The following is a 12,781-nucleotide window of genomic DNA, read 5'->3' as shown; positions in this document are numbered from 1 at the left end:
TCTGTCAGTGTGAGGGCGTTGTGTCCAGTACCTTCACAGGACTGCTGTCCACTCTTGAGGCTGTAGCCAGCGGTGCACATGCAGGCCCGGCTGGTTTTGGACGTGGGGAGACAGAGCTGTGAGCAGCCGCCGTTGTTACTGCTGCACAGGTTCACACCACCTGGAGATGGAGCCACAGAGTTAAAACTCCTCCAGACACAACAATAAACCCATAAGACATCTGAAACACACACACACACACACACACACACACACACACAGAACACACACAGAACACACACAGAACACACACACAGACAGACACACACACACACACACACACACACACACAGAACACACACAGACAGACACACACACAGACAGACACACACACACACAGACAGACACACACACAGACAGACACACACACACACACACAGACACACACACACACACACACACACACAGACACCTTTCTGCACGGTCTCGTTGTAGATCTTCATGTGCATCATGGGTGAGGTGTTGTTTCTCAGAACCCTCCAGTTGCCCCCGTCGCTCTTGTCGCAGGTGCCCACCTGGTCAGAGCCATGATCTGCCCACCACAGCTTATCGCCTGCCAAGCACAGCAGGACACAGCACAACACAGCAGGACATCAGGCATCAGGCTCTCACAGAGACACACGCAGAGTCGGATTTATACAAACAACGTCAGCAGCCAACACACACACACACACACACACACACACACACACACACACACAGCGCATCACACATCTGCCCTTTTCAAAGGAGCTCTTTGTGACAGAATGCAAACATTTGCTGTCAGATGACATGACCATCACCCTCCGGTACACAAACGCATGTTGTCATGTATCATACAGCATTACTTGGCTGCTCCCTCGGGCCAAAACAACGTGTCAGAGCAGGTCAGCGCTAAAGGCATCACTTGCGCATTTAACGTCCAACTACACGTCACAAGTTTCATTTGCACTCACCACACTGTAATACTCTGTGCAGAATTCTTTATAATAAACCCAACCTACTACTATGTCTACTGTGGGTGTTAGGCGAAGATCACATCAGCCATCGGCAAACGGCAGCGGCGTAACGTAACGCAACGCTCAGACCATAATAAGTTTTATCTCGTTCCTAAGCAACACAAACAGTTTGTCAATTGAATACGCTCGCGTTGCGCTTTGAAAGTTGAACCAAGTTTAACGCTCAGCTTGTTCAATGTTAGGGTCACGCCAGTGCTGCTACCGTTTCGCCGCCGAACCATAGAGAACAATAAGAAACCTGCTGCTGGCCGCTGGCTAATGTGATCCCCACCTTAGTGCGAGTGTGTGGGGCATGTATTTTTGAATAGGTCAGTAAATCTCACCCATGATGGCCAGAGCAGTGGCTTTGGTCAGTTTGCCCTTGGCAGCCTCCAGGACCTCCAGGTCGGACCCGTCCATCTTGCAGCGGTTAATAGAGCTGTTGCCCGAGCTGATCCAGTACAGGCGCTCCTCATCAAAGTCAATGGACAGACCTGCCAAAAGCACACAGACAAGCACACACACACACTCATGAAACAGTGTGCCAATGGGGTCGGGGTGGGGGTCCACCACGCTGTGAATTAGATCGTAAGGTCACTCACCGACAGGCCCTTTCTGATTGGCGAACAGGAGGGTCTGGTTGGTGCCATCCATGTTGGCCATGTGGATGGTGTTGCCATCTGTCCAGTAGAGTTTCCTAAAGACCGAGAACAAAGAGGCCGAGGGAGACAGAAAAAGAGAACATTTGAAATGTCCGGCTTATGAGCCCCTCAAGTGAATACATTGATGTTCCATTTATAGACCTGATAATCTGACACCACTGTGGGGCTGTTATTCTATTGCATTTTATATACTTTACACACTTCTATTAGTGAGCAATACATCTAACAAAACTGAACTGAGCCTTGGGCCTCAAGCCATAAAGGGAGCCAGATTGAGTTTTTTCTTCTTCTTCAATTTTATAAGTTTTAAACTCCTTTTCATGGGGCCCAGTTTTATGCAGAAAGTATGGTATGGTGCTCTCCATTCATCAGCTTAATGGTACAGACACACTAAGCCCAATATACCCTCCAACACACACACACACAGCTGTTGGACATTAGTAATGGGTCAACCTGGCTCTTTGTAGTCTACAGAAAATCCCACAGTAACTCCTTCAGCTAAATATAGAGTAGGCTGCAGGTCATAGCTGATAACCTGATGACCCCCAGAAAAAAAAAAAAAAAAGAAAAAAAAACAAGCTTCTGGCATTCTGAACCCTGCAGCCAAGAAAGCTAATGTTGCACTGCTCTCTCTGTGTGTGTGCGAGAGAGAGAGAGAGAGAGAGAGACAGGAGAGCAAGAGAGAGATAGAGGGAGAGAAAGGAAAGATAGAGAATGTATACTCTCACTGACAGTCACTGTAATGACAACACCCCTCTCTCTCTTGCTATGTTATGTCTGTAAATCAGAGCCTGTTCAAAAGGGACTCAAAGTGATGGACAGATATAGACAGATGGAAGAAACAGAGGGATGAAGAGAAGAGGAGAAAGAACTGGGGATTGGAGAAGAAATGCATGCAGGCGAGGATGGAAAGGGGACTTAAAAATAGACATGACAGAGAGATAGAGAGAGATAACAGAAGAACTCGAATGAAAATGAAGAAACATGAAAAAAGGAGATGCAAAGGCTGGTGTGCAGTATGGGAGGAATCCACTCATCTCTCCTCCAGTGCTGTGAGCACCTGTCAGCTGTCAAGTCACGTCACGTCACGTCAGAGATGGAGCCTGTCAGGTCAGAGTAGTGGGAGCTGAACTCCACACGGGCAGCTCGGGAGAGAGGTGTGAGACTGACAGAAGTGTGTGTGTGTGTGTGTGTGTGTGTGTGTGTGTGTGTGTGGGGGGGGGGGGGGTGTAAATGGACTGGCTGAGAAGGGATGGAAGAGTGAAACTATTCCCTTCGGAGTAAAACTAAGTGTGTGTGTGTGTGTGTGTGTGTGTGTGTGTGTGTGTGATGAAGTGACAGGTGTGAGTAAATGGATGTTGTGGCTGGTGCTACTGTACCCCAGGATAGGATGCAGCACCAGGCAGTGGGGCTTGTCCAGGCCCTGGATGACCGCATTCTTAAAGGAGCCATCCAGCCGCGCCACGTTAATCTGCCTCTTGTTGGTGTCGTAGCTCGTCCAGAACAGGTTCCGAGAGACCCAGTCCACTGCTAAGCCCTGGGCATTGGGCAGGTCTGGTTTGAAACATATACAAAGACAGCGTCAGCTGATGAAGCAATACATCTTGAATTTACGGTCAGTGATGACGATGATGATGATGATGGTGAGGGCATTCAAAAGGTTGCATTAACATGCATACAGCAGAACTGCCTTCACACATTACAGTATCACATGGGTAGACACATCTATTTTGTCAATACTTTTGTCTGTGTTCCAAGTTGTTGTTGCTGTTGTTGTTGTTGTTGTACTGTGGGGTCTGCATCTGTCTATCCTGTGTCTGTGTCTTGTAAACTTGATCTCTGTTTAATGTGCTGCAGAACAGGAACCTGCTGAAAGCCAGCTTAAGCCGAGTCAGGCCCACTTAAACTGGAACTGACTGTTACTTTTACATTTTCCTGTATAATAAATGACTGAAATTGAAATCGAAAGCTGAGGATATGACTAATAGGAGTTTCCTCTTGCTAGTCCTCACCAGCTGACACCACGGTTTCGACCCCGGTGCCGTTGATGAAGGCTCTCTTGATGGTCTGTGTGCGCACGTCTGACCAGTAGATCCTCTGCTCCATGGCGTCATAGTCCACCACCGACACGTTATCGATATCGGGCACGGTGAAGGAGATGATGTAGTTGTAATAGGGGTTGTCCAGGTCCACCCCTCTAATCTCGATCTGCCGAGCGTACAGCAGGAACTGACGTGACTCTGCATGACCGGGGGGGGGGGGGGACAAGAAAAACGAGAAGTTAACTTGTGTAATGAAAAAGATGGGCCGTGTCAACTGCATTCGTTTCAAGGCAATCATTTATACGCCAGTGCCCCGCGGGGCCCTCTGATAAAGCAATTAGGCTCAAACAAATGCCCTTTAATATCTGCAGCAGCCACAGTGTCTGGGAGCATTCGCAAAAGCCCAGCCATCTCAATGAGCGTCAGAACAAAGACGCCAGGCCATTGTGTTTTTGGTTGGGTCCTGATTTGCCCTAACCTTTGCCGTTTTTTTATTTTTTTATTAAAAAAAAAAAACAAAGCCGTTTGTCTAAATGGCTTTCCAATGTGGCCCAGTGGTGTGTCTCTGTGTGTGTGTGTGTGTGTGGAGGACGGGGGGGGGGGGGGGGTCACATGCTGAAAGAAATGTGCTAGCTGTGCAGCAGTAAAGTGGTAGCTGGGGAGCAGTTGGAGAATGAGAAAAACATGAGCGAGTGAGACAGAGAGACAAAGAAAGAGAAAGAGAAAGAGGGGGGGATGCATAGAAGGAGGTGGAGAGAAAGAAACTAGAGAGAGAGAAAAAAGAGAGAGAGGAATGAAAGGAATCAAGGGGGAGGGAAAAGCGAATGAGAATAGGAAGTGCCACGTCCACCCTGGCGCAGTGTCCCTTGCCTAGCTGCCCCGGTTAACGCTGATGTTAACGGCGCTGTGCTAACGGCACGGCTTCACCTGGCGGAGACGTGTTCTAGGTGCCCTGCACCCCCACACTGGCCTGATGGAGGATGCTCCTCTGCATACTAAAGAGCCCCCCGCCAGCGGTCAGCCCAGATCCCAGGGCTCCACTCTTAACCAGCCAGAAAATAAGATCACTCCACAGGCCCCACATCCAGCCCTAGCGTTCTCTCTCTCTCTCTCTCTCTCTCTCTCTCTCTATTAATATTAATATAGCAGGGCTGGAAATTCAGGACACATGCCATAATGTATCTGCCATTGTGAGCACTATAGGCCAATGTAGACAAAGAGCACATGCATCCTATACAAGAGTGTAAAAAATGAATATATCTGACAGCGGCTCCATAAAATGAGAATCTGAGGAGGAGAAGGCAGGCAGGCACATGTCCCAACTCAGAACTATATTGAAGAAAATAAAATCAGTCACAGTTCCCACCCATTTTAATTTACAACATTTCAAAACTTTTCCATGACTTTTCAGACATTTAATGACATTTCCATGACCTTCCACAACACAATACTCCACAGGTTGGATGTAATTATCGAATGAAAATTCAACAACTGTTTCCATTTCTTTTCTAATAGGCTAGTAAGCCTATGTCAAAATCAATTGGAGACTGTGTCCCACAGTAAAAGCCCGTACAACAAAATGTTCTCCATGAGGGATGATTCCAGGTCTGGAAAATGGGATTTTGAAATGCCATGGCTTTTCCACATTTTCCATGATTGTGGGAACTCTGCATAGTGTTTCATGTCTTTCATGGCTGACCGCTACAATGAAAGGCTCTGGTCACTTTTGCCCTGAAACAGCAGTTGAGGTTAAACACAGGTTGTGTGCGGAGATCTCTCTCATGTTTGGGCTTCACTAAAAACTGTTTCTCAGTCTATCAGTGGTGCTATATCATACCATGCACAAGACATGACGGCTGTGGTTTGCCATTTGGGGGCAGCCGTGGCCTACTGGTTAGCGCTTTGGACTTTGGACTAGGGTTGCTGGTTCAAACCCCGACCAGTAGGCATGGCTGAAGTGCCCTTGAGCAAGGCACCTAACCCCTCATTGCTCCCCGAGCGCCGCTGTTGTTGCAGGCAGCTCACTGCGCCGGGATTAGTGTGTGCTTCACCTCACTGTGTGCTGAGTGTGTTTCACTAATTCACGGATTGGGATAAATGCAGAGACCAAATTTCCCTCACATGATCAAAAGAGTATATATATATACTTATACTTATACATGACGGCTGTGGTTTGCCATAGAGCACAATGAAACCAGCGTGGATAAGTGGTGGCTAACGGCGTGTTCTGGGTTGCTTACCATAGCAGGTGCGCTTGTCGGCTTGGAGCTTCATGAGGTGAGGGCAGGCGCAGGAGAAGGTCTGGTTGTAGTTGATGAGGCAGAGGTGTGAGCAGGGCCCACGGCCACCGCTCCCAGCACAAGGGTTGGGGGCTGTAGAGGACAGAGAGAGAGGGAGAGAACACCAGTCAGCAAAGGACATCCATGGTGGGACCGACATGGCAACAAAATAGACCCTTGAAGACTTTGATTTCAGAGTCATATTGGGCAAATGAGGTCCAGAATACCAAGAGAAAATGAATGTGAAAAGTGTGTGTGTGTGTGTGTGTGTGTGTGTGTGTGTGTGAGAGAGTAAGTGAGAGAGAGAGAGAGAGAGAGAGAGAGAGAGAGAGAGAGAGAGAGAGAGGGAAGAGTAAGATAGAATAGAAAAAAGGAAATCATTATTTCTCTTCCGGTCATCACTGTACTTTTCTGAGCCTTATCCATGCCTGGCCAAAGGAAATGTACATTTGCCCATTAAGGCTGAAGTGCACGGCGCTGGCTTTAATTGAATTGAGCGCTTGGAGGAGGGATGGCCAGATTGAGCGGGTGGAGGAGGGATGGCCAGATTGAGTGGTTGGAGGAGGGTGGAGGAGGGATGGCCAGATTGAGCGGGTGGAGGAGGGTGGAGGAGGGATGGCCAGATTGAGCGGGTGGAGGAGGGATGGCCAGATTGAGCGGGTGGAGGAGGGATGGCCAGATTGAGTGGTTGGAGGAGGGATGTTGGAGGAGGGATGGCCAGATTGAGCGGGTGGAGGAGGGATGGAGGAGGGATGGCCAGATTGAGCGGGTGGAGGAGGGATGGAGGAGGGATGGCCAGATTGAGCGGGTGGAGGAGGGATGGCCAGATTGAGCGGGTGGAGGAGGGATGTTGGAGGAGGGATGGCCAGATTGAGTGGTTGGAGGAGGGATGGCCAGATTGAGCGGGTGGAGGAGGGGTGGCCAGATTGAGTGGTTGGAGGAGGGATGGCCAGATTGAGCGGGTGGAGGAGGGTGGAGGAGGGGTGGCCAGATTGAGTGGTTGGAGGAGGGATGGAGGAGGGGTGGCCAGATTGAGCGGGTGGAGGAGGGGTGGCCAGATTGAGCGGGTGGAGGAGGGATGGCCAGATTGAGCGGGTGGAGGAGGGGTGGCCAGATTGAGCGGGTGGAGGAGGGGTGGCCAGATTGAGTGGTTGGAGGAGGGATGGAGGAGGGATGGCCAGATTGAGTGGTTGGAGGAGGGGTGGCCAGATTGAGCGGGTGGAGGAGGGATGGCCAGATTGAGCGGGTGGAGGAGGGGTGGCCAGATTGAGCGGGTGGAGGAGGGGTGGCCAGATTGAAAGCGAGGGAAAGGAGAGCGGGAGCCGGCGCGGCTCTGACAGGCCTTGTCAGCTGGTGTCAGCGCGCCCGGGTGGAGCCGTCAGTCACGGCGGCCCCGCTCCTCTCCGCTCCTCGGCTCTGGCGAGATGCTCGCGGTCCCACAGCAGACTGCTGGATGACTGACAGCTTCCTCGGAAAAGCAGACAGCCCCTTTTTCCCAGGCCTGCACCGTAACTGACACAGCTGAGCGGCTCAGTGGCGTCTTTATCAAGCTCTGGCGCGTGATCGGCATGATGGCACGGTGATCGGCATGATGGCACCCCCCCAAACATGCCCTTAGACACAGCCCCACCCCCCCCCACCGCCCAACCCCGCCACACATGCCCAGACACACACGCCTACGCAGCGTCTCAGCTCTTCCCCGGTTTCTAACCTCATGAAAGGAAAATATCAGGGATGGGGAAAACCTGAGAGAGCTTCTGAAAGGTCATAAGATACCAGAAGCTCAGGCAGCCAAAGACAGAGAGGGAGAGAAGGAGAGGGGGGGAGGGAGAGAGGGAGAGAGAGAGAGAAAGAGAGAAAGATGGAGAAAAAGAGAGAGGTAGTGGAATAAAAGTCGAGGTGGAGAGGCAGCTGGGGGGAAGTGGGAGGGTTAAAGAGACTGGACGAGATGAGAGCCAGAGAGAGGAAGACAGCGAGTATGAGTGCTTCAGTTCGTGATGGATAACGCAGCTTCCGGTTGGTCTGCTGCAGTCATTGTCTGTATGGGCCTGTGGAGGCGCCATCTGGTGTCTGGGGAGGATGACGGGCCAGACAGGACAGGACTGCTGGAGCCGGACACTCACCCTGAGGCTGTCTGGACGGGTGGTACACCTGCAGGTCGAAGGGCTGCGTGTTGGTGCGCTGGACCACGGTCACGTCGTGGCCCGTCCACTTGTTGGCCTTGGCCAGAGTGTTGGTGCGCCAGTCAGTCCAGTAGACCTCACCGCCATACATGGTGACGGCAAACGGGTGCGACAGGTACTCATGTCCCCGGAGGACCTCGATGAGGCCGGAACCGTCGTAAGAGGCAGAATAGATGGCGTCTGACCTGGGAGGGGAGGAAAGCTGTTAGCACCACAGGGCGTGCATGTTTATTTGAGTATCCGTAATTACAAGGCAAGCATCGTTTAGATCTTTTCACAAATAACCTTGCGTCAATCCATAAGATGCGTCTCTCCAAGTAATCCACTGTGAGTCCATTGGGCCACCCTCCGTTTCCGGTTTCCCTGTGGATGGTTTGGCGGCCTTCCCCACTCATAGAGGCTGCCTCTATTCTGGGAGAGCTAGCATCCCAGTCTGTCCAGAAAAGAATCCTGGAGGGAAAAATAAATAAATAAATAAATAAATAAATAAATAAATAGATGGATGGATGGATGGATGGATGGATGATGGAGACAAGTGAGTGAACACACGATAAAGGACAGCTGAAGGTGACTCACATGGGGGCTCAACGAACATTAGCATCATTCCCCCACTGCAGGAGGCTAGCAGGGTTTCTGTGCTAGCATTCATTATGACATGACTGCCACATGGCTAAATCATAATATTGCACTCCCTGCTGGGTTATGCTAAAATTATCAAAAGACCCCATGTGGGGAGATTAGCCATTTCAATGTCTAATATCAGTTGTAATCGTCAGCATAAAAGTGCTAATATGCATAGTTCCGCATTGCAGAATACAGCACCCCAGAGGGCTCAAGTAAGCCAGGCCACTGTGAGTCCCGTGATGGGTCAGACAAAATGGATTTCCAGCTCCTCCCATGCACGCTAGTGGACTCAGAGACATGTGAGGTATGTTGGAAGAAGCTCATATTCATTTCTATAGGGTGTCATAATACAGTGTATATTGTTCACAGCAAATAGATAGATAGATAGATAGATAGATAGATAGATAGATAGATAGATAGATAGATAGATAGATAGAGAGAGAGAGAGAGAGAGAGAGAGAGAGAGAGAGAGAGAGAGAGAGAGAGAGAGAGAGAGAGAGAGAGAGAGAGATAGATAGATAGATAGATAGATAGATAGATAGATAGATAGATAGAGAGAGAGAGAGATAGAGAGAGAGAGAGAGAGATAGATAGATACTTTATTGATCCCCAAGGGGAAATTCAAGATATTATATTTAATATTATATATAATTATATATGGAACTGAATCAAACTGAATATTTTTGGAGACATAAAGATGCGCTTGCCCTTCTCTGGGGTCCAGAGCGATGGCCCGAGGGTGCTCCACTTCTCCAGCGAGCAGGGTGGTTCTCATGGTGCCGTCCAGCTTGGCCACCTCGATCTGGTCCAGGTTACTCTCCACCCAGTAGATGTTCCCAGCAATCCAGTCCACAGCCAGACCCTCAGGAGTAGCCAAGCCATACTGGATCACCACCTCAAAACTGGTCAGGGCTGGGAGGTTGGAGGAGAGAGGAAGTGCTGTTATTACCATGATTGTTCAGTCTCATGACAAGTGTTGCCAGTATGGCATAATGGTTCAAATAGGCTTTCTTTTGACATAAAAACATGGATCCACATGCACAGTATCTGCAATTGGGAACCCACGATGTGGGTTCTACTAGATAGAAGAATGTGCACCTCAAAATGCACATTACAAGAATAGGCACTGCCCAGATACCCAGTGAAAGCCATAGATATCTTGATGACACACACACACACACAGTCATACATGCCACACCACACAAGCCAATACCACTCTACAAAACAACACGAGGACACCCAATCAGACAGATCCTTTATAACGGGGCCTCAGGACAGGAGTCTTTGGCCAAACACGACCCATCCCGAGTGCCACCCACAGAGGAGGGAGATCCCTCAGGCTAACCACGAAGCGCGTGGGAGGGAATCCCACTGACGAATGCAACAACACTGCAAGCTTTCTTCCTTCAGTTCGGTGACAACCCGCAAACCAAGAAGGCCTTCTGCCACAGTCATAATGAGATGCTCATGTGTGAGTGTGCAATTCCCTAAAAAAAATGTGGTGACTTTTGGTTCAGGAACTCTTCTCGCATGCTTCTATTCATCCTGCTGCTTTCCTGAAAAACACTCTGGGGTCCATTCATGGCCAAACCTAACACATGAAGATCCCAGTAGGAGGATCGAGTCGGTCCAGGCATGCTTGAGAAGAGGCCTGCTGGCTTCTCCAGCTCTGTGTAGCTAAACAGGACTCTGGCTGTGCTTTACAGGAGGCCAGATGAGGAGATTGAGGAGGAGGAGTAGGAGTAGGAGGAGGAGGGGGAGGAGGAGGAGAAAGAGGAGGAGGATGTTTTGTGGGGATGTTGGCAGCCATGTCTGGCCGAAGTTCTTTTCCTTCTAGTAGATTCCAAGAAGCCTTAAATGGGGAGCAGCAGGGACGGCTCTACTAGCTGGTGTGTATGTGTGTGTACATGGTGTGTACTGTATGTGTGTGTACATGGTGTGTATGTGTGTGGCTGTATGTGTGTGTACATGGTGTGTATGTGTGTGGCTGTATGTGAGGGAGGGAGAGAAAAACAAGAGGGGGAAGACAAAGAAACTGCAAGGAAGAAAAACTACATCTGAATGGGCGTGTAGTACAGTGTAGATGTTACTATACAATATGCTGCTTATAGTTATTTACGTTCATGTACTATATAATCTATAGCCAACCCTTTATATAGACTTTCCTGCAGTAGCTTAAAGCCTGAATCACACAAGAGCGAGTGGAGAGAGAAACTAAAGAGGACAACGAGGCGCTCGTCCATCCCCCTCTCTCCTCTCCTCTCCTCTCCTCTCCTCTCGGCTGAGCTCCCTCTCTCCTCTCCTCTCGTCCATCCCCCTCTCCTCTCCTCTCCTCTCCTCTCGTCCATCCCCCTCTCTCCTCTCCTCTCCTCTCTCGTCCATCCCCCTCTCTCCTCTCCTCTCGGCTGAGCTCCCTCTCTCCTCTCCTCTCCTCTCCTCTCCTCTCGGCTGAGCCCCCTCTCTCCTCTCCTCTCCTCTCCTCTCGTCCATCCCCCTCTCTCCTCTCCTCTCCTCTCCTCTCCTCTCCTCTCCTCTCCTCTCCTCTTGGCTGAGCCCCCGAGAGGGCAGCACATCCGTGGCGGGCAAGAGGGCACCGCCACGCAACGCTGCCCTGAGAGAAGCAGGGCACTGCTCTCCGAGAAGACAATGAAACGGGCCGACACCCACCTGACCACAGAGAACCAAAATGGCAGGCGTGGGGGAGGGGAGAGGGGGATTACTGAGCCGTGCAATTTATAGGTATTATGCCGTTACGCAACGCTGAACTGAGGAGACTTTTACATAAATGTAAGAGATGGCTAATGTCAGCAGCCTTACAATGAATGGCACGGTTACTTCACAGTTATTGTGAACAGTTAACGACAGACCGGGCCCATTAGTTTTCAATAGCCTCTTTTGGCAGGCAAAAGAATTCAGAGAACCCTGCTCCCAATTCCTGAAGCTTCTTTGGCAGGCTAAACCAAAAGAAAAAAAATATAATATGGAAAAAATAAAACCAGAGCCTTGTTCCAAATCCCGTGCGCTGGGAAAAGCAGGAATGCCTTACCGCCGTTTTCGGACAGTGTTCCGCGGTAGATCTTGTCCTCCACCACATCGGTCCAGTAGAGCATGCTCTCATTGAAGTGGAAGTCCAGAGCAATGGTATTCCTCAGGCCCGGCACCAGCACGCTGAACTCGCCCTTGTGCAGGTCGATGCGTCGGATCTCGTGCCGGTTGGAGAAGATGATGAAGGGCTTGAACGGGTCTGTGGGAGTGAGGAGAGGACGAGAAGAAAAGAGGGGGATCAGAGATGAAAGACTACAGAGGGAGAGGGATAGATGGCAGGAGTTGTGGAAGAGTGAGGAATGTGACAGCGTGGTAATGAAGGGATGGTTAAGAGAGAGAAGGGGAGGTGCTGTGATGGATAGATAGATACTTTATTGATCACCAAGGGGAAGGGGCAGTAGGCTACAGCGCCTGTACCATATACGGGTCCGAGTGCCCATGGGGACCCAGGTTCGAATCCGACCTGCGGTCATTTCCCGATCCCACCCCATCTCTCTCTCTCCCACTTGCTTCCTGTCTGTCTTCACTGTCCTATCCAAATAAAGGCAAAAAAAAGGCCAAAAATAAAAATAAAAAAAGAGAGAGAGAGAGAGAGAGAAGGACAGACTGATGCCACAGGCTGCTGAACTGAAGAACTGAGAAAACTCAAGCAGGGAAACAAAGTAAGAATACAAACTTAGGGAAAACGAGAGCATATGAATAATGTATGCCAACACAAGATGGAGCGAGTGTTGCATCATTTGACTTTTTTTGAAGCATTTTGAAAATCTTTCCAAGAGACTTTTTCTGAATTGTATTTGATGTTTGAGATACACTGTGGAGAGCAACAACAGCAGGAATAAAAGAACCCAGAGAACTAAAATGTACTGAACATGATGTAGAGCTTCTGGAAAGTTCTTTGATAATATTCCCTTCCGTCATCTCGTCTTC

At 49.8% G+C, this 12,781-nt stretch overlaps 1 protein-coding gene across 1 annotated transcript in view; it reads right to left on the bottom strand.

The window, feature by feature from the left end:
- Positions 1–12,781, bottom strand: part of LOC121713258 (low-density lipoprotein receptor-related protein 1-like) — a 118,022-nt gene that overhangs the window by 39,897 nt on the left and 65,344 nt on the right. The window contains 11 exon segments of the mRNA XM_042097768.1: positions 32–160; positions 452–592; positions 1,361–1,510; positions 1,619–1,713; positions 3,058–3,232; positions 3,691–3,918; positions 5,961–6,092; positions 8,123–8,367; positions 8,468–8,632; positions 9,514–9,718; positions 11,853–12,200. Of these exon segments, the coding sequence (XP_041953702.1) occupies positions 32–160; positions 452–592; positions 1,361–1,510; positions 1,619–1,713; positions 3,058–3,232; positions 3,691–3,918; positions 5,961–6,092; positions 8,123–8,367; positions 8,468–8,632; positions 9,514–9,718; positions 11,853–12,200 (2,013 nt within the window).

This window comes from Alosa sapidissima, chromosome 7 (assembly GCF_018492685.1).
Source record: "Alosa sapidissima isolate fAloSap1 chromosome 7, fAloSap1.pri, whole genome shotgun sequence".
In the NCBI taxonomy this organism is placed as follows: Eukaryota; Metazoa; Chordata; class Actinopteri; order Clupeiformes; family Clupeidae; genus Alosa; species Alosa sapidissima.
Note: the sequence above shows the minus strand (reverse complement) of the source record. Positions and strands in the feature narration are given on the sequence as shown.